This window comes from Chaetodon auriga, chromosome 10 (genome assembly GCF_051107435.1).
Source record: "Chaetodon auriga isolate fChaAug3 chromosome 10, fChaAug3.hap1, whole genome shotgun sequence".
In the NCBI taxonomy this organism is placed as follows: Eukaryota; Metazoa; Chordata; class Actinopteri; order Chaetodontiformes; family Chaetodontidae; genus Chaetodon; species Chaetodon auriga.
This window is the reverse complement of record NC_135083.1, coordinates 26447501-26469619: the sequence shown is the minus strand read 5'-3', so window position 1 is coordinate 26469619 and position 22119 is coordinate 26447501. Positions and strand designations below refer to the sequence as shown.

Sequence of the window (22119 nt, the reverse complement as noted above, 5' to 3'; positions counted from 1 at the left end):
TGACCTCACAGAACACATTTTTGACCATAATTTAAGAATTCATACACTAATTAATGACAAAGTTTCAAATGAATGTCTCATAAAATGATGAAGTGATTTTATATCCAAAAGGTCAGAGGTCAGCTTAGCTGTAATATCATAATGTTCTGCAAAAACACTTTCTTGGCAATAATTAAACACCGAACTCAGGAACAGAAGAAAAGATTGTGACCGTAGTTGACATTTGGTTGGATACTGATTTGGTGACACTAATCTTGGGTGCCCACCTTGGAACTGTGGTGATTGTGTAGATATATTCTGCTGGGTCAAAGATGTGTATGATGGATCCATATTTTAGAATCTGTAGCTTCTTTGCAGAAACATCCACATTTGAAGCATTGTAGTTCACCACAAGCTCATTTTTTTGCTCATATTGAGCTTCAGGTGATTGCTATTGGTTGTGATGGAGCTCTCTATCAATCATCTGTACTCCTCTGTGTAATAATTTCTGAAGTGAAGTGAAGACATCAGGTCTCTTTGGAAACTATTCACTGGAATCATATGCCAGTATAGTGATAACTTTTGTTTTGCTGAAAGAATACCCTTTATGGCTTTTATTAAATCTTCACTACATACATGAGTCTGCACAGACATGGATGTAAACTGAAATTTGACTGATTGATAAATAAGTAAACAATATAGTAAGTAAAACAGTGGTTGAATTTAACATTGTTGCTCTTTAAAATATTGATACTGCACAGTTTAGAATACTCTTGCACATCAGTGAATTGTTAGTTTTTATGTGTGGTCTACTGGGAGCAGTGTTGATTGTACAGTCTGATAGCAGCAGAGTTGCGGTATCTGTGCTTCACACAATAGGGATGGAGCATTCTGTCACTGAAAGAGCTGCCCAGTGCTGTCTGGAGGTCCTGCATGTGTGGGACATGTTCTCCATCAGGGATGATAGCTTAGCCATCATTCTACTTTGTCTCACCACCTTCGAGGTGTTGAGGGGGCATCCCAGGACAGAGCTGGCCTTCGTAACCAGTCTGTTAAGTCTTTCGCTATTGAGAGTTGAGATGCCAGTGACCCAGCAGAGCACTCCATGGAAGATGGCCAGTGTCACCACAGAGTCAAAAGACATTCTCAGGAGTACCCCTGCACTTCAAAGACTTGAGTCTCCTCAGCAGATCCAGTCTGCTCTGGCCTTTGCTTATATATTTCATTTGTATTGTCACTAGCCCAGTTTATTATTCAGGTGAACACCCAGGTCCTTGTAAGACTCCACCTCTCAATTTCTGCTCCTTGAGTGTTAACTTGTGTAGGAGGAGAGTATTTGCATGTGTGGCAGTCGACCACCAGCTCTTTGGTTTTCCCTTTGGTATAATGATGGTTTATGATGACTGGACAAATTCTAAATGAATTATGGCCATTGTTCTTTGGTGTTTATGCTTTCAAAAAGTAGATATCCAGTGTTTTTCAATTTATGCTAATTAGCAAAAAATCTCATGCTGGATTTTCATGGTCCAGAGAGTGTTTCGTAGAGCACGTTGAGCAAAACTTGTTAATATAATTTCAAGTCGATCTGTATTATGGTGTGAAGGGTGTTGCCTTTCCAAAATTACTTTTTTGGGCCTTCATTACAGCACCACAATCTGGGCAATTGGGCAGTTTTTTTGGGAAGCAGTTGCTCATCATTTCCAGTAATTGGGTCGAGTTTTATGTTTCTACCTTATTTCCAGCTCACAGCAGTTTGAGCCGCTGCAGCAGTATAATAATAATAATAATCCGCCACAAACACAGTAGCATTCTTCCCCTTTGGGGCTTGATTCCTAATAATAAACCAGCACAAACACAATAGAGTTCTGCCCCTTTGGGTCAGAATTTCTGTCACTGTGAATAGCTAAACAAGTAAAAGGTAACCTGATTGCCAAAAGATATACAGTTAAAGATAATCACTGTACACAGATATCTGCATATGACTGCAGAATCTCAAGGCAAGGGATAAGATTTTGGTATCAGAAGTGATCTGGTTTTTGCATGTAGTCTATTTATACTATTTGAGTTGTGTTTGACCAATCACGTTTGAGTGTGCATAGGTTGCAGGCAAGCAGTCCATGTGCAGAGCAATAAAGGTGGATACATTGGCTGAAAAGCAATCTCAGAACCCATCGACTATAGTCTGATGATGATAGCTTTTTAAAAAATTGATCTGAATTCATATGCAAAAATCCGTTCATAGAGATCAATCAAAATATCAAGATGATGTTGTTGAGTTTGAAAGTCAAGTTGCTTTTCAGACTGTAAAAATGATTGCCTCACAGAAGGAGAAGTCTTTGCCCAGATATCTGTCATTTGAATTTTCACTGTCAGCACCAGAAACCCGAAACAATACACCATCCCCGTGTGGTAGCCAATGGGCTCTGAAATTGAGTGAAAGATGACACATTTCTTTGTCAGTGTAAGTAAGATTACATTTTCGTTTCCATGTTTTACTTTCACAATAACAAAAAAGGCTGAAGTTTGGGCACCCTGTATTATCTTTACTTAGTAATACCCCTTTAGCAACTGTCACAGCTTGTAAATGCTTTTTATAGCCAGGTGAAAGTCTTTCAGTTCTTGTTTGGGGGATTTTCACCCATTCTTCTGCGCAAAAGGCATTGAGTTCTGCTTGATTCTTTGGCCATCTTGACTGCACTGCTCTTTTGACGTCAATACACAGATTTTCAATGATGTTTAGCAGATGATTAGGAGAGACGACATCCATCCCACTTTGGACAGAGCAGTTCTCATCTCATCTCTAGAAATCTGACCAATTTTATTTGTGAACCAAAACCATGACAACCCAAAGTTGAGACCAGGAGGCAGAGCTGCAGTCTGACACGCTTCTCTGTGCTTCCATTAGAGCAGTTAACCACCCAAAACCCCATAGAGACTGTGTCTGCCCCCAGACCACATAAATTAATTAAACCAAGGGTAAACAGAAGAGGAGTTATACATTAAAACCTAATAAAAATTAAAAACCAACCACTGAAATAGTGCAACGGGATAGGAGGATAGGATCAGATCTCTGTTCTCTGAAGCTGTACCAGGAAATGAGTTATCAGACCATAATATTGATTTATGGCTGTGTCATGAAGAGTTTGTTAGTCTAAATGAAGCTACTCCACTGAACCATAATGAATACTCACATTCCTCCAGGCAGAGGCCTAGGAGGTGGAGTTGCAGCCATTGTTGACTCGAACCTATTAATCAACCCTAAACCAAAACTCAATTATAACTAATTTGAAAGCCTTCTCTTAGTCTTTCACATCAAACCTGGAATACAGTGCAGCCAGTTTTATTTGTTATAGTGTACCGGTCTCCTGGTCCTTATTCCGAATTTATATGAGTTGTCTGAGTTTCTGTCAGGTTTAGTCCTTAAAACAGTTAAAATAATTTTTGTCTGTGATTTTAATGTACATGTCAACGTTGATAATAACAGCCTTAGTGCTGCCTTTATCTCATTATTAGACTCAGTTGGCTTCCGTCAGAAGGTACACGAACCTACTCACTGCATCAGACAAAGGCCTCTCTACCAGTCTTATTAGTGCATTTGACACTATTAACCATGGTATCTATTGCAGAGACCGGAACACTTCATTGGCATTAAGGGAACTGCACCAAGCTGGTTTAAATCCTACTTTTCAGATCGATCTTAGTTTGTACACATTAATGATGACTCCTCTGTGCATGCTTAAGCCAGTCACAGAGTTCGGCAGGGTTCTGTGCTTGGACCAATTCTATTCACCCTATATATGTTTTCTTTAGGGAACACTATCAGGAAACACTCCATACACTTTCATTGCTATGCAGATGATACCCAGTTCTATTTATCAGTGAAGCCAGAAGAAAAGCCAGCGATTTGTTTTTCTTTTGCTACATTTGGACAAAACTGAAGTTAGAGTAATAGGCCCTAAACATCTTAGAAACTCACTTTCTGATGATATAGCAATTATGAATGGCATTGCGCTGGCTTCTAGCACCACTGTAAAGAATCTGGGAGTTATCGTTGATCAGGATATGTCCTTTAACTCAACTGTAAAACAACTTTCAAGGACTGCCTTTTCCACTTACGTATTTGCAAAACAGCTAACCTAAATAATTATAAACCTATTTCTAAATTATCTTGCCTGTCAAAAGTATTGGAGTCTCTTGTTAATAATCAACTAAAATCATTCATCTCGACACATTGCATCCTCAGCATGCATCAATCAGGATTTAGGGAAAGACATAGCACTATTACTACAGCCACCTTTGCTTTAAATTACATTATTCCAGCCTTAGGAAAAAACACTGTGCAGCTCTTTTTATTGATCTCTCAAAAGCATTTGATACAGTGGATAATGTACTGCTCTTAAAAACACTTCGTAGTCTCGGATTTGACGGCTTGGCTTTTAAATGGTTTCAGAGTTACCTTAACGACAGACAGCTGTGTGTGTATCGGTGATAATAACCCTGAATTTGTGCAAATAGCAAAAGGTGTCCCGCAAGGCTCCATCTTGGGGCCTGTTTTGTTCTCGCTTTACATCAATGATATTACCTCAGTTGTCACTGGGAGTAATATTCATTTATATGCAGATGACACCATTTTGTACTGTATGGCAACGATGCACACTCTGCCTTAAATTCCCTCCAACACTGCTTTTCTGATGTACAAGTTGCACTCAGTAATCATAAACTGGTTCTCAATGCAGACAAAACAAAATTCATGTTGTTCGCCAGATCAAAAAATAGGAACCTTGACAGCTTCATCATCTCGACCAGGAATGGTACAAATATTGAATGGGTGACGGAGTATAAGTACCTTGGCATTTGGATTGATGAAAAGTTAACCTTTAAGTGTCATATTTCCAAGCTGGTATCTTCCTTGAGAATGAAAATTGGTTTCTTGTATAGAAACAGACTCTCCTTTCCGCTGCATTGTAGAAAGATGCTTGTTGAGGCAACTTTTTTTTTTTTTTTTATCAGTTTTAGATTATGGTGATATTTTATACATGCATGCCTCTGCTGCCACTCTGAAGCCCTTGAACTCTGTTTATCACTCGGACTTGAGATTCATCACTGGAGATAGTTATGACACCCATCACTGTGACCTGTATACTAAGGTTGGGTGGCCCTCTCTCAGTGTAAGACGGGAAAGACACCGGGTTTTTATTTATTTATAAAGCTCTTATTGGTCTTTTACCTTCTTACATTAGTTCAATGCTTTCTTCTAATGTGGGTCCTCAACAAACTCGGTCCAGTGATTGGATCATGCTGCAGGTGCCAGCTGTTTTTACTGAACTTGGAAAATCCTGTTTTTCATATTGCGCACCTGCAACGTGGAACAACATGCAGAGCCATTTAAAGCTTTCCTCATTTTTATCCATAGGGCAATTTCAATCTTTAACTGTATCACATTTTGCTTCTAGGTGTTCCTGTTTTACTTGATTATGGTTTTTACATTTTTACTGTTTTTATTCATTGTTGCAATTCTTTTGCTGCCCAAATTCGTTGCTATCTTAAAGAACTCATCGTACCTTATTACCCCTCTAGAGCACTGCATTCCCAAAATGCAGGCTAACTTATGGTTCCTAAAGTCTCCTAAAGCAGAATGGGAGCCAGAACCTTGAGCCATCAAGCACCTCTCCTGTGGAACCATCTTCCTGTTTTTGGCAGACCCCGTCTCAAATTTAAGAGTAGGTTTAAAACTTTCCTTTTTGATGAAATTTTCGATTACGACTGGCTCAGGCTTGCCATAGACCAGCCCTTAGTTATGTGCTGTAGTCCTATCAAGGCATGTTACTATGTTAGCTTCTTCCTCAGAGTCTTTGTGCTTTGTCATCTCACAGCTTCCCATCGGTAGGGATTGAACCTGGATTGTGGATTATAGTTAAATTTAAGTCAATTATTGGAGCCTTTCTCTCGCTTTCTCGCTCTTTCTCTAAGCCAACTGGTCGAGGCAGAGGGCCAACCCCCATTGCATATTTGGCTTATCGGCAAAATCTACAATTTCTCAGCTGTTTGCAATAAAAATTTACACAAGAACTGTTCAAGTAGTTCAATGAAACTAATATCACAAGGGTTTTGATCCAAATTCAACACAAAATGCTACTTTTAATGACTAGTGCACTCTCAAAATTATTCAACCCCTTCATGACAAGCATCTTCAGTACTTAGTAGAGCACCCTTTTGCTGTTATGACCTGCTGCAAACCTGATGCATAGCCAGACACCAGCTTCTGACAGTGTTCCTGAGGAATCTTAGCCCATTCCTCATGGGCAATTGCCTCCAGTTTAGTATTATCCTTGGGTGTGCGTTTTGCAACCGCCTTCTTCAAATCCCACCAGAGATTTTCTATGGGTTTCAAGTCTGGCAACTATGACAGTCACTCTAGAATCTTCCATTTCTTCTTCTGAAACCAAGCCTTGGTTGACTTTGAGGTATGCTTGGGATCATTGTCCTGTTGGAAGGTCCAGTGACGCCTGAGCTTCACCTTGCTCACAGACGGCATGATGTTTTTTCCTAAGATATCCTGATACTTGACTGAATCCCTCGTGCCCTCCACATGCTGCAGGTTTCCAGTGCCAGGGGCAGCAAAGCAGCCCCAGAGCATCACTGAGCCACCGCCATGCTTCACTGTAGGCAGGGTGTTCTTTTCAGCATTGAATAATTTTGATTGCAACTGTATAAATAAAATTGCCTCCAGAGTCGTTTTCCACAGCCCCATTGAGTGCTTGATGAAGGCTCTTAGTGTCCTGTTGATGTTGTACAGTTCCAAGCATTCCAGGATCCATGTGTGTGGCATTGAGTCATAGGATTTGTTGTAGTCAATCCAGGCAGTGCACAGGTTGGTGTGTCTGGTATTGCAGTCTTGGGTGAATGCTCTATCGACCAGTAGCTGGTGCTTGGCTCCCCTGATATTGCTACCAATTCCTTTCTGCACCCCGCTTATGTGCTGGACCATGTGCCTGTTCATCTTGGCCACTGTGATGCCTGACAGGAGCTTTCATGTTATACAGAGGCAGGTTATTGGTTGATGGTTGGGTGGTATTACACCCTTCTGGGGGTCCTTCATGATCAGGACTGTCTGCCTGTGGGTCAACCACCCTGGTGAGTTCCATCCATCAGTAGTTGGTTCATCTGTAATGCCAGACATTCATGGGTTGCAGTTAACTTCTTTAGCCAGTAGCTGTGGATATCCAGGCTCAGTGCTGTTCAACAGTCTTTCTTGGATGTCTGCCATTGTGATGGTTACTGGTTCTTGTTCTGGGAGATTGCTGTGGTCTGCTCTTAGATCCACTAGCCACTGAGCATCTGTGTTATGTGATGCCTCTTTTCCCCTTATGCTCTTCCAGTACCTTTCAGTCTCAGTTCTGGGTGAATCTACTCCAGTCGTCTTACTCTGCCACTGAGAGTACACAACATGGTTCGGTGGGGAGCATCCAATTTATTCCTCTGGCTTCTGCTTCTCTCGTGTATCTCTTCAGGTGGGTAGCCAGAGCTATGAGTCTTTGCCTGGCAGTCTCTAGTGCCTCTGGTAAGGACAGTTGGTGGTTCTTCCTGGGAGTCCCTTTCTTCCCCACACCTTTCTGGAATTCTGAGAGTTCACTAAGTTCTCTCTGTTTTGCCTTGATCTTGGCCTCTAGCCTCCTTCTCCATGGGGGGTATTGCTCCTTTGGCTGTTCATGCTGTTCATCTTATAGACAAGCATCTCTAGAATCACTGTTGCTGTGGTGTACATCAACTGATTGGCCTCTGTCATGGCCCAAGCAGGGATAGTTTGTAGTGCTACATTCACATCTTCAAGCAGACTTTCAGAGAGTACTCTATCACTCAGTCGTCCAGTATCCCACTTCTCATTGGGGTGCCCTGGTTCCCCAATGGCTGTCGCGGACCTTGTTGACCCGGATGACATCTGAGCTGTTTTGACTTTTGTATTTTCGGATTCACTCATACTGAGCTGAAGGAGGTCCTTAATAAATTATTAAATAAATAAATGAATGAATACCTAAATAAATATATGTTATTTGTATGCATTATGTCCATCAGAAGGAAAATCAGTACAACAAGAGACATACTACTTGTATATTATTTCACCATAAGATATACATACCTACGCATTTCAAATTAATACAAGTAAAGTAATACTACTGCTGCGTTTTTGAATGATGCTCTCATTTCAGCTTGACCTTCATTATATTTTCAGTCAATGAATGTGACACTGTGTGAGCAGAGTTTCCAGTTGGTGCTGACTTCAGTGTCCAAGACAAACAAAAGGAATTCCAGTCAAATATCTGGTTATGGATCCTATTTTGCTATGTTTTTTGTGTCCCAAGTGACTAATGGAGACAGCGATATTGAAAATTTTTCTTAGTACTGAAAGAGAAAAGTGTTGCAATATAATTCCTCTGGGTCTTTGTGCACTGTTAATGTATGTCCACTTGAAGTGTTTGTTTTTACCACTGACAGGCTCAGATTGTTGTAAGTGTCTGACAACATTATGAAAAGAATACAGACCACAAACTCTGCTGACACAATATATGCAATCAAGGTTATACTCTTTGATGCCCTGCACATGTTCCAGACAGGCTGAAATACTGATAAACATGCTAATTACAACCCATTCCATGTTAAATGAGTTTGTCTGTTGTTCAGCAGGAGTTTCGCTGCAGGAAACTGACCAGATTACGTAAACGCATCAAGGAGCAGCTGCATTCTGCTGCGCTGCCCTCTCCTGAAAGTGCCTTTGGAGGTCCTTGCTCCACCTCTGACCTGTCTGAGCTACTACAGGCCTTCAGATGTGCTGGCCCCTCTGGCCATATGCTGACCAAGGGCACCCACTTCACCCACACCCAAAAGTTTACCTTCACACAGGTGAGAAGCAATCATGGCCAAAACACCAAAAAATCCAGTATGTCTCTGTAGTCACAGTTTAGTGCATTGTTCCGTGTGTGTGCTTGTCCTCCAGGAGACAGCAGCAGTGGCCAGCTCCATACCCACTGGTCATCAGTCAGAGTGTGATATCCAGCTCTGTCAGCAGGAGGAGCTCACTTCAATCCAGCATCAGTTCCAACAGCTCTGCAGTGATGTTGTCCAGCTCACAGAAGACATGAAGCACATGAGTGTCAATTATACACAGGTAACATACAAACACACCTGAACCTAATCGACTTATGTCCTAGCCTAGACATGATTTACTTGCTTACATTTGAAGATTAAATTCCTCTTAACGTGTGGAGAAATCGTATTCATAATATCACCAGGGGTGCACTCAGAGGGAAGACACTTTGCATTCAGACTGAAAACAGGCCTACACGGGAGTAGGAGTACAGTTGGAGCAACAGATGAATGCCTTAAATGGCTAATCAGATGCCAAAATACTGCACAGTGGTTATAAAATTTGTTAGCGTTCTCATTGCTAAGTGTTAGTAGTTGTATGTGTGCTTGCTTGGATTGGATTGAATTGCTTGGGAGCTGATTAGAGGATGACCACTCTGCCTCCTGAGCCACAACTCCCCCACAACACCATCTGATGACACATAAATCAGTCATAAAGTGTCAATAATTTTAACACCAAATGCACAGTTTTCTAACATGTACATACCATGCACTGTCAATATAAACTGCCTATTTTCATCATTTTAAGGGAAAGGGGTGTGTAACACTGATGTATTTAGAGTAATAGTAGATGTGAGCTTCCATAACAGTAGGCATAACATCCAAAAAGAGTAAAATGAGCATAAGGGCACATTGCTGTGTTTTGGTGCAGGTGTTGGATGAGTTGAAGCAGAGAGAGCTGGGAAACACTGAAAAAGAGGAGAGGATGCAGGTAAAGAAGAAAACGATCAACCTTTTGCCAGACGCAGACGACAACCTGCTGAAGCTTCAGGTAGGAGGGGCCAAGTGAGATCTCTGTCATCAAACCCAGCAGGGCACTCAGATTTAGTGGAAACCTGTAGGTTTTTTTTTCTCCAGGTTCTGGTGGAGGCCAGTGCCAAGCGGGTGGTGAACCTGGCCTCTCAGTGGGAGAAACACCGTGCTCCACTCATTGATGAACACCGTAGACTCAAAGAAATCTGCAGCAACCAAGATGTAAGTGGTGCCTTACAGCGTTTGGCATTCATTAAAACATTTGATACAGTGAAAACACATTTTAATTGTGCTCATTTGTCTCCATTTTCCTTAGCTGGAGTCATCCAGAAGGCTATCTGAAATCAAGTCTTTGCATGACAAAATACGTGTGTCTACAGAAGAGGCCAAGAAGAAGGAAGAAATATACAAACAACTGGTAATTAACTGAATTTATACTTGTCCTGTTGACACAGGATCTTTTGAAATTGTCACAATGGTGGTAGGACTTGCACAGTTAGTTGTCTTCTGGCACCTTTGTTGAATGTGCTAAATCTGTGTTTGATATTTATGTTCTGCCTCTCCTGTTTCAACATAGGTAACAGATTTAGAAAATCTTCCTCAGGATGTGTCTCGATCAGCATACACTCAGAGGATTCTAGAGATTGTCAGCAACATCAAGAAACAGAAGGAGGAAATTACAAAGGTACATCTACAAGCAAATGACAAGAAGGTGGATTTCTCTGCACATAACTAATACATAAAGGAAGGAAGCAAATGCATGGCTAGTTTGAATAGTTTCAGTTTAGTCCTGCACACAGCAATATCGTGGCCCAGTCACCCCAGCATTTAAAACAGCAACATTTTGAATAGAAATGAAATGGATTTAAGCTTTAAGTGTTTGCTGTATACATGGTAAATGGACTGTATTCATATAGTGCTTTTCTCATCTTAATAACCACTCAAAGCACTTTTACAACGCGAGTCAGCATCTAGGCACTGTACACGAGTACCAATGAGCCACCTGCTCATTACAAGCAGGAACCATTCACATGTACATTTGCACACTGACGCGATCAGTAGCAATTAAGACTTCAGTATCTTGCCCAAGGATACTTTGACATGTAGACTGCAGGGACTAAGGATCGAACCACGGACCTTCTGATAGGTGGATGACTGCTCGACCTCCTGAGCCACAGCTGTGTGTAAGCTCTAACGTCTCATAAACTGCAGCTGTTCCTTCTGTTTGCTTGCAGATTTTGTCAGATACTAAGGAGCTCCAGAAAGAGATCAACAACTTGACAGGAAAGCTGGACAGAACCTTCGCTGTGACTGATGAGCTAGTCTTCAAGGTGACCTTTTTTTTTTTTTAATCAGAACTCTTGTTACATTCTGTTTTAGTTGTTTGACTGTGAAAGTAGTAATGGGTATCCTTTATTTCAATCCAAAGCAACAAAATTTGCTGCATTGACCATATACATTGGTTTATAAATGAACATTGTATTGAATTTAATGACTCCTTCTTAACTTAAAAATATCAAAGTGTGTGTTTTGCTTCATCTTCATGATGTACATTGAAGTGCATTTTATTACACAAGAAAAATGTCAAAAAAGTTAACAGGTTTAAATTAATTCCAGGACCAGTATAGATGTGCTAAAATCCTGTGGATTCTTAAAATAGTTGTTTTCAATATATACTATTTGTTTGTGTTGTTGGACAAATTGTTTTATTTATTTATTTACTCCTTTGTCATTTGTAGGATGCCAAAAAAGATGAATCCGTCCGCAAATCCTATAAGTACCTGGCTGCCCTGCATGAAGTATGTCATGTATTTGTCTGAATTTCTTCTATTTCATCTTATCTGTCACTCTCATCAGAGAATGTGATCCATGTGTCATCTTTCTATCTTGCATTCTTCTGAAGAACTGTAATCAGTTGGTCCAAACCATTGAGGACACCGGTACAATCTTGAGAGAGATTCGTGATCTAGAGGAGCAGGTAAGATTTAGAATTTTGTTACATCATCACATCATACCCTCTAACATTTTGTGAAAGACTATTTTGCTGTGTTAAACAGTGTCAGATAAGACGATCAATATCAGTTTTATCTGTGTGTCCAGTACAGAGAGAGCTGTCGGATGTGGTTAGCTGAGCTTAGCATAAAGACTGGGAGCGCCGTATCTCCATTTCACTTTCCTCATGTTTACATATATGAAGCCTATTTAACAAATATAGAAATAAAAAACAAGACATTCATTAGAGAGGTAACATTAGAGTTATTTCATTTTTGTAAACTTAAATTTGATTGCTTTTATTTTGGTGTTACAGTAGAAACACCAAACTGAGTGTCAGTGAACTATACAAAATACTGATACAGTTTCAGTCAGGGTTTAGTTGTGTCTTTGTGATGGGTATGGAAGCAGTCCATTTTTCCCATTTTTGATTGCTATTATTAAATTTTCGTAATTTTGTAAACTCTGTATACCAGGGCCCGTATTCACAAAGCATTCTAATTAACTCTTAGTGACGTCATTCTTAGAAAAATCTTAGAATTCCTCGAATTCTAAGATTTTTCTTAGAATTTTCCCTTGGTAAGATAAAAGTTATTCACAAAGCGTCGAAGGCCTTAAGAGATCTCGTAAGGTGAAAAACTGTTAGGAGGAGGGAGGAGGACTTTTAAGAAGCCTAAGAGTGTCTTAAACAGACAAGATACACGTATCAGCGCATCTCACACTCGTCGCTCGTGCATAAAAGGAGAGGGAGCGATGCATTGATCTGCTGGGTAATGCGCTCCCAAGTCTGCCTCTTCCCTTGGGCTGTACTCCCGGGACCCAATTTCCCTCTTAATACTGTTTTATTTTCATGAATTCACGGATGAAAATTGTGGCTTTCTTGTTCTCTTTTTATCCATTTCGTTTGTTGTTTTGGTCATTCTGCCAAATCAAACCGCTTTTTATAACGACGCTAGCAATCACAGGAATTGCTGACAGCTGAGTCTGCGTCCACCATTAATATCAAATACATTAAGTAATAAAATTACCAGCATGGACAGTAAACATAACAATAAGCAAATCAATATAATCGGCATGTGAATGAGGTATGTTCAAACATTTTGAAGCTGTGTCACAATTAATTTAGTTTTGCTGAGTTTCATCATCATGACATAAACTTAATGTCCCGATTACACATTTCTTAATACAGTCCAAGTTATATGACTGGTTGATTTTACTGTCCATTAATTACTGGAGCGTGGAGCGCATTTTTTCTTTCTTTCTTTTTTTTGTCTTTTTCCCTTTTTGTAACAACCAATCACAGCTTTTAGAAGACTGCGTCATACCTAGCAACGGGGTCAACCACACCTCTTCACTAAGATCAAAGTTTCTGTACCCTCCTTGCTCAGAGTTGCTCTCAGACACTTCCTGAATCACTCTTAAGCTAAGATTTCTTGCTAGAATTTTAAGACTAAGGTAGGAGCTCTCTTAGAGGACTCTAAGAAGCTTTGTGAATACGGGCCCAGGTTTCCAAAGTGAATTTAGGGATTGAGTCAAAGCCTTTTCTCATTTCCCTCGAACATATCCTTATTTGCAATCAATCTTTGGACACTGCATCCCTCCATATTTAATTCATTATCTTTCCAACTTGTAGTAGATCTTGTATCACATCAATACACCAAAGGTGCAGCATAATAATGTTCTTAAAGATTTGGTAGAGCCATACCTCCTTTTGTCTATGGGGAGTTGAACAGTTGTGTACTTAATTCTCCTCTTATTACAGACCTGAAACTTTCAGCCGCTAAGCGGATCATAAAATTTGTTATGCAAATAATGTTGAAAAAAGGATCTCAGTGAGTGGTAGTACTCAGTAAATGGTTTGGACCTTTCCTGGTCAGGGTAAATCATGTTTGTTTGTTTTTTGTTTTTTGACTCTTGTGTGTGTGATAGCCAACATGTGTCATTACCAAAATCTCCAGATATTCTTTTTTAAAATTTAGCAGCGCATTCAGAGATTTACTGTACAGTTTAGTACATTTTCCACTTATATCTTAAATTGTTCACAGATTGAGACAGAAAACGGAAACAAAACTGTGGCTAACCTGGAAAGGATTCTGGACGACTACAAGGCTATTCGACAGGAGAACTCAGCACTCACTGCTAAAATCAGAGAAGGCTGAAGGAAGCCCTGGCTTCCTCCACTTTCCAAGTTGTGGTAAAACGTGGAGCCATATATGACCTGAATGGGACTGAAACGGAACTCCAGTTTTCTCACTGATGACACTGCTGTTTATCAATACCACCTTCTGTTGCCATTGGAGACCTGCTTTTCTTTTGAAAGGCAAGCTGATTTTTTGTACTGTGGAATTAACTGACACTTTAATGTACAACCTGTGGATGGATAAATATGACAACTATTTTTTCATTTCAAACTGATTTCCACAGGAATGCATGCTCTTTAAGGGTCGGCGCTGGTTGTTTGCCCTGTACCCAAATGAAACATAACACTGGTCAGCAGAGGGTGCTGTCAGATCTTTTCTCTTCAAATGTAAACTCATTCATGTTGATGTATGTTTTCGCAAGATATCTTGATTAAAATCAAATCCTTGACTTTGAATTTTTAATACAGGAATTATCACACCATTCCAGACCTTAGCAGTTCCTCTGTTCTCATGATTTTATTTGAACTGAATATGTTGAGTCAATGGCATTTTAATGTTCCCCAGCCACATCAGTAAAGTATTGCTGTATATATGGTACTGGCTTAAATGAAGATGCCTGACAAAGATGCCTTGAAGAGCAGCTCTTCTTCTTGTCCTCTGTTATGCTGGTCGTGTTGAGTGATAGTGACAGTAGTGACCTATTGTCATTTACATCATCTACACCCAAAGACAGTGTTCTTCTACCACTTTTGCACCAACATTTGCATGTATATGCAGGTTTTTTTTAATGCAGGTAAACTCACTAAAATAGCCGATTGACTGCTTTCCCATTGCCAATATACAAGTTTGCTTGTCTTTTTTTCTGGTGTGTCCCATGCAACTTCACAAACACACAGAAAAACAGAATAGCAGAGAGCAGTATGGAGGCCTGTGACAATGTTATAATGGTTACGTGTTTATATCTTTTACTTGAGCCCCCCCCCCCAATATATAAATCAATACATAAATAATAATCTGGCTCGAGCCACAACACATATTTGAGATTTATAATGAAGGTAACACAGCCTACTATGCCTAAATTGATCTATCACCATTACTACTAATATGTCTAAATGAGCACTCATTGATATGTTTTACCACATGATATTTGGCTGTTCTGAAGTGGGCTCTTTCTGATGATTTGGTACTTTAACTTTGCATTTCCAGCATAATAATGCCATGTTTTGTTGCATTTATTATAAATAGAACTACAATAAAGAAAATGGATTGCATTTTTGTTATTTTATTGGGCGATACTACTGCCACCAAAACACAAACCTGAACATTTGTGGAGAAAAGGTCTACTTCTAAGTAGAATAGGCTTGTTGTAGAGCACAAGCTTACTTTGAATGGGGAAAAAAAAAAAAAAAAAAAAAAAATCAAATAAAACGGTAGCCTACTTTCAGAAATTAAACATAAAAACTATGAATGCAGGCTTACTTTGAGTCCTCCCCTTTGTGCAAAAGAATAGCCTACTTTGATAGTAAATTAGACATAAACACTTTAACTGTAGGTAGAGTCCTTCCTGTGTTTGTGCAGAAAAAATAAAATGGCCTAGCAAGTGCAGTGTGCTTGTTCTGAAAATGTCTTTCAACATTACTTTTTTGCTTGTTTGCTAATTTCTCACTGCTGATCACGCATACTGGTAAACTGGCAGTGTTGGTGGTGAACGCAAACAAATCTGCTCACACACTGTTGAACCCTCTGTTTTCCTCGGAGCTTTTTCTTTTTTTCGATTTGTCATCCATCCTGGCTAGCTTAACCAGTGAGACTGGAAAAACGCGCCGACTCGCCATAAGATGCAGGCTATGACACACATTTAGTCGACGAATTTATTAGAAATTATTTGTTTTTATTCAGGTTATTGGCTGAATATATTTACAGCTGGGGAATGTGAGAAACACTTAAAGGACTATAACAATGACAGATAGAAATTAAAATATTGGAAAATAATCATTATTCATTTCCCTTTTTTTTTTTTGTCTAAGCCACAGGGAGCCACTTGAGAGTTGCGGGTTGCAGTACTGTGCAAAAGTTTTTGGCAGGTGTGAAAACTGTAAACTAAAAATGCTTTCAAAAATATAAATAATAATTGTTTATTTTTATCAATTTACAAAATGCAAAGTGAGCGAACAAAAGAAACATTTAAATCAAATCAATATTTGGTGTTACTATCCTTGGCTTTCAAACCAGCATCAATTTTTATAGGTACACTTGTCTTCAGGTGTATGATCAACTAGTTATACCAAACAGGTGATAATGATCATCGATATCACTCATGAAACAGAAACAGAAACAGCTGTGGAGGAGGCTTAAAACTGGGTGAGGCACAGCCAAACTCTGCTACCAAGGTGAGGTTGTGGAAGACAGTTTTATGTCACAGGTCATACACCATGGTGAAACTGAGCACAGCAACAAGACACAAGGTAGTTATACCTACCGTGTGCAGTTAGTTAGTATGTAGTTATAACTACCTTGTGTCTTGTTGCTGCTTCCAGACAAAGATTTCAAAGCAGACTGGGTTTCAAGATGTGCTGTTCAAGCTCTTTTGAAGAAGCACAAAGAAACACTGGGGATCGTAGACGCAGTGGTCGGCCAAGAAATCTTAGTGCAGCAGATGAAAAACACATCAAGCTTATTTCCCTTTGAAATCGGAAGATGTCCAGCAGTGCCATCAGATCAGAACTGGCAGAAACCAGTGGGACCCAGGTACACCTATCTAATGTCCAGAGAAGTCTGGCCAGAAGTGGTCTTCATGGAAGAGTTGCATCCAAAAAGCCATAACTCTGACATAGAAAGAAGGCCAAGTGACTCAACTATGCATGAAAACATAGGAACTGGGGTGCAGAAAAATGGCAGGAGGTGCTCTGGACTGATGAGTCAAAATTTGAAATATTTGGGTATAGCAGAAGGCTGTTTGCTGTAGGGATGGAGAGTGGTACGATAATGAGTGTCTGCAGGCAACAGTGAAGCATGGTGGAGGTTCCTTGCAAGTTTCGGGCTGGATTGCTGCAAATGTAGTTGGAGATTTGGTCAGGATTTGGTCAGATTTGGTGTCCTCAATGCTGATAAATACAGGGAGATACTTATCCATCATGCATTACCATCAGGGAGGCATATGATTGGCCCCAAATTTATTCTGCAGCAGGACAACCCCAAACATACAGCCAATGACATTAAGAACTATCTTCAGTGTAAAGAAGAACAAGAAGTCCTGGAAGTGTTGGTACGGCTCCCACAGAGCCCTGATCTCAACATCATCGAGTTTGTCTGGGATTACATGAAAAGACAGAAGGATTTGAGGAAGCCTACATCCACAGAAGATCTGTGGTTACTTCTCCAAGATGTTTGGAACCTACCAGCCGATTTCCTTCAAAAACTGTGTGCAAGTGTACCTCGAAGAATTGATGCAGTTTTGAAGGCAAAGGGTGGTCACACCAAATATTGATTTGATTTAGATTTCTCTTTTTTTCACACGCCTAAAACTTTTGAACAGTACTGTGTATATATGTGTGTGTGTGTGTGTGTGTGTGTGTGTGTGTGTGTATATGTATATATATAAAATTCCTGACTACGCACCAGTGCCTGAAATTTCAACATGTGTCATGGCATAGCACCAGAAGAATGTCAAAATATGTAAAAAAAAAATCGAACATATATCATTATTGTTCAGTTACTCTCCTGAAACAGACAAACATACATACATGTAACAAAATCCAGCTGTCCCAGCAGAGTTAAGGCCAGACCACAGGTCACAGTTCTGTATGTACAGGTACAACGTTAGATGGAGGTGCTTTGAACTTGAGGTCTGTCCCGTGTGGTATTTCCACAGCCTAAAGAAGCCATAGGACCAGGATGAGAGGACTGGCTCTTCTTTTGAGCCAGCTCAGCCTTCAGGGCCCTCAGTTCTGTGGCAGCCTGTGGCAGAGTGCAATGTTTCTATCACTGCTGAACCGAGCTGGAGCCAATAAATGCCTGTGATGAGTCATTTTAACCTGGAATGAATACTGATTGTACCCTTTCCTACTGATGACAAAAGCCAGATGTTAGTGGGTGGTAGTGGGCTCTTTGTTCAGTGTGACAGGAGTATTAGATGCCCAGCTGCTCTTATAATGTACTACAGTGTTCTTGAATGTCCTTAACAATTATTGATCTGTGGCTAATGGACATCAATTACACTGAATTAGGCAAATAGTTATGTAATGATTTAATTTATTTGAGAATATTTGTTGTTTTGGTATTATACGCTTTAAGGTACAGGTAAGGTCTGACATTGTCATACCCATTACTGCTCTACTGTTGATGTTTGAAAACTTGAGTGAGAACAGAGTGACGGTGACAAAGAAAAGTGAGTAGTAAGTGTGCCACTCTTGTGTTAGTGTCATATGGTCATTCTGTGTTCGATGTCACTGTTCTGCCGGTGTATGGCACATAAAAACACTATGTTACACAACATAAACAAATCAGTAAATGCATAACACTTGGATTAGAAATGCAGAAGCACTTTATCTTTAATGAACTAATAGCTTTTACATTATCCTTGTCCTTTGAATGCAGCACAGCTGCAATGCAAGGTGCCGGCATGGTAATTGAGAGCAATATGGGGTTCAGTGTCTCACTCAAGGACAATAATTCACTCTCCAATAGTATTCAGACCATTTTATTTTAAAGCTCCATTGAGCAATTAGGGGGCAGAAACTGAATCACAGTCCCAGTATGCAATTAGCTTATCAAGTCGTCATGGAAAACAATAGCAAACACGAGCATCCCAGACTCATTACATAGACTCTTGTTTCCTGTTCCCTGATAAAATTCAGAATTATTGTTTAATGCAGTTGAAGCAGAATGTATTTTTAGTGCACTTAATCATGTACGTGGCCTTTTATTTGCAATATTGTGATTACCACCACACACATTACGGTAAACGTAAAGTTATAGGCTTCAACTTTTGATGATGAAAGCCAAACTTTTTTTTTCCAGTTTGCCAAATACTGCTCTGCACAATTATAGTACATCTATACATCAATTAAAGTGAATTATCTGACAGCATCTGTTCGGTTACCTCATGCTTTATGGCTCTCAGATGAATAGAAATAATTGGACTACAATTTTAAACAACATGATGACATCTATTTTTAAATAGCAGTTTTATCAAACACATTCCAAATACATTTTCTTCATCAAACTTTGATAATAATTAAGCGTATCTTTTGCATTTAGACATTGCTTTTAATATTGCTGTTATTATACACCACATTTAGCCTTTGTTAAGTGGTGGTTGAGGAGCCTCCATGGTCAACATGTCTGTCAGCACTTCATGTAGAACAGAGGAACACTACCTGTGATCGATCCTGGTGGTATAAATCAACCTGGGTGGGTGACAAAACTGGTCTCCTTTCATTACTCTGGAGAAAGGAATTGTCCTTATTATTAATAAAAACAGTTCCACCAAAGCCGTGAACCTGACAGCAGTAGGTTGAATCTTGCTTCCAATTTTAGAGGATTGGAGGAGGTGTACAGCAATGTGTTGCTGTCAATGCAGGGTTTGGGGCTTGCACTTTAATGGCCGCCGAGACTTCGCTTTTCTCCGCTCACCCAATCAAGCCCGATGAATGTTAGGCTCATGGTCATAAATATGAAACCCAGTGCTGTGAAACACGCAGCCTGAAAACCAAAAGAAGATACAGTACATCAATGCAGAATCATGAGGCCCACTGTGCTCTGGGTGGTTCATTATAACTCTTGTTCTCAGGTGATTCTTTGTGTGCCCCCTCTCAGTCATGGAGAGATGTGAACCTACCTGGATCTTTGGTCTGGAGTTCATGGGCTCCTGGTCAGTGGGAATAATACGGATGTAGAACAGTCCAGGAAGAATAAAGATCAGGCTGGGAGCAGTGGTCGCCCCTGGACACACAGAGGAGGTACAATAAATCAGTCAGTGACTGACTTGTTGACTGCACACACTCAGTGCTTGGATGGGACCATAGTCACATAGTGATATTGTTTTATAAATCTGTGTTGCATAATTATGGTAAAATGTTAATTTGACATTTGTAATCTGAGCTAGTGGGAGCATGTAGGTGTTGGACAGAAGAGACCTGAGAAGGGAGCCTTGGGAAATTCCATGTCATTTTTCTTTGCTCAGATGTTTATCTACTGATCAATACAAACTAGTCCCTCTCCTTCAAAAAGCTTAAAACGAGTTAAGCACTGTTTTCCAGCCTGTCTAGTAATATGTTGTGCTAAACCACACTGAATGTATCAGTGACATCAGTAATACAATAATACAAAGGGTGAATATTTGCCACATATTTGGAACAGTCTTCCACAATAGTTGAGGGTCTACTCCAACTCTACACTGCTGATGTACAGTTTTGAAATTAGTTTAGTACAAGAAAACATTACGTAAACATGTAAATAAAATAGATTGTTTCAATAAATTTAAGTCAACTCATCATTGTACAATGTGCTGTAGTTGTTTTTTCATTCCAACTGAATTTATTGAAATGCATTTTTATTTCACTGGGACTATACTTCTTTTTACAAATACTCCTTTTCGTTCAGGCTTTCGTAAGTCTGATACCACACCTGTAATGCCAAAGATGTCTCGAATGTTAGGAACGAGAATGACCAGCAGGTTGACAGCAAACAGCAGACACATGGCGATGGTGATGTGACGGAGCCAGTGGAAGGGCTTCCTTGGAAACAGCAGCTGCAGGAGAGCACGGCGGATCTGATAGACAACGCAGACGTAAAGATGCATAATGTTGCACAGGTATCAGGCCAAGTGAATGTATCAAGCAGCACTAAAATACAGAAGAACTGTGTGTCTGATATCACACCAGAGCAACAGGGAAAATATCAAATATCATGCATGTCATGCATGCATTAGCAGTAGTCAAAATCATAACTTTGCTTAATAAAACCTACTAGCCACTCATTGCAACTGACCTAAAATTTATCCAAAATCCACAGATGTTGTTGTTTTTTGCTTTTTTTTTTTTTAGCTTGCTGAATTTATCCAAAGAGTTGTACAAAGCTCAATCTCTAACTTCACCCCACCATTGGTCACATGGCAACAGAATTTGAACATCTATGTTTGAATGTTTCTTTCTGTGCTTCTCCCTGGGACTCATAGTCGATTCTAAAGTGGTTATGGACAGAGTCCTTTACCTTTTGCTATTTGAAAGGAAAGCTTGTTTTTGTCTTATTGTTTGAGCTGATGAAAATACATGTCACTATACTGCACTGATGATTCAACCAGTAGATTTCCATGTCTGTTTGGGCCACTTTCAAATGTTGGAAATGTACAGAAGAACATTGCATTCACCAAAAATTACCAAAATAAGTAATTCTGACTTCAGTGTCTCATAATTATTATGGCTTATTATCTCAAAATTTCAAATAAACCTCCTAGTAATCTCATAATAACCAGTCGAGGCAGATGGCCACCCATCCAGAGCCTGGTTCTTACTTGAGGTTTCTGCCAGTTATAAGGACCTCTTTCCTCGCTGCTGTCGCCAATTGCTTGCTCATGGGGGAATTGTTGGGTAGATTAAGAGTATGGTCCTGACCTGCTCTATATGGAAAGCACCATGGGAGAACTTTTGCTATGATTTGGTTCTCTGCAAATAAAACTGAATTGAATTGAAATACCATGATATGTGAACTGATGAGGAATTTCAGCTATCTTGCCATTGTAAACATTTTTTCTATTACTGTATTGCATGCTTTATTTTGACAGCAATCATGAGATCCTGATTTTGTGATTATGAGATAGTTTTCTTGTAATTAGGTGATCTGTATCTAACTATCTATCTATTGTGGAAATGTGCATTCTACTGAATTTACCATGTCAATTAATTCCTTTGTATTCTCCTCCTGGTCTTTACATGTTGGACACAGCTCAGGTTTTATATGAGAATTCAGGTCAGTGTGAATCTGTCAGATGGATGTATGTGTGAAGACCAGACATGTTCTTACAGGAAACAGTACCACAGGTACAGTCAGAGTGACAGCCACAAGGACGGCCAGCCGAACACACAGTATCAGAGTGTCCAGGGGGTCCACCTTA

General features: G+C 39.8%; 3 protein-coding genes across 3 annotated transcripts in view; 1 reads left to right on the top strand and 2 right to left on the bottom strand.

Annotated features, from left to right (window-relative positions):
- Positions 1 to 11360, bottom strand: part of asxl1 (ASXL transcriptional regulator 1) — a 148703-nt gene extending 137343 nt beyond the window's left edge. The window contains exon 1 of the mRNA XM_076740413.1: positions 11350 to 11360. The gene's annotated coding sequence lies outside the window, so the exon portion shown is untranslated. The remainder of the gene's footprint in view (positions 1 to 11349) is intronic.
- The window catches only part of ccdc22 (CCC complex scaffolding subunit CCDC22), a 30703-nt gene extending 14812 nt beyond the window's left edge, over positions 1 to 15891 (top strand). Inside the window, exons 7-16 of the mRNA XM_076740421.1 lie at positions 8662 to 8877; positions 8972 to 9142; positions 9773 to 9892; positions 9979 to 10095; positions 10190 to 10291; positions 10451 to 10558; positions 11109 to 11204; positions 11613 to 11672; positions 11777 to 11851; positions 13911 to 15891. Of these exons, the coding sequence (XP_076596536.1) occupies positions 8662 to 8877; positions 8972 to 9142; positions 9773 to 9892; positions 9979 to 10095; positions 10190 to 10291; positions 10451 to 10558; positions 11109 to 11204; positions 11613 to 11672; positions 11777 to 11851; positions 13911 to 14024 (1179 nt within the window). The 3' untranslated portion in view covers positions 14025 to 15891. The remainder of the gene's footprint in view (positions 1 to 8661; positions 8878 to 8971; positions 9143 to 9772; positions 9893 to 9978; positions 10096 to 10189; positions 10292 to 10450; positions 10559 to 11108; positions 11205 to 11612; positions 11673 to 11776; positions 11852 to 13910) is intronic.
- Positions 15892 to 18691: 2800 nt separating this feature from the next.
- Positions 18692 to 22119, bottom strand: part of LOC143327066 (sodium-coupled neutral amino acid transporter 3-like) — a 10778-nt gene continuing 7350 nt past the window's right edge. The window contains exons 12-15 of the mRNA XM_076741211.1: positions 22029 to 22119; positions 20634 to 20778; positions 19846 to 19949; positions 18692 to 19709 (exon numbers count right to left, since the gene is read on the bottom strand). The exon at positions 22029 to 22119 is cut by the window's right edge and continues 34 nt beyond it. Of these exons, the coding sequence (XP_076597326.1) occupies positions 19605 to 19709; positions 19846 to 19949; positions 20634 to 20778; positions 22029 to 22119 (445 nt within the window). The 3' untranslated portion in view covers positions 18692 to 19604. The remainder of the gene's footprint in view (positions 19710 to 19845; positions 19950 to 20633; positions 20779 to 22028) is intronic.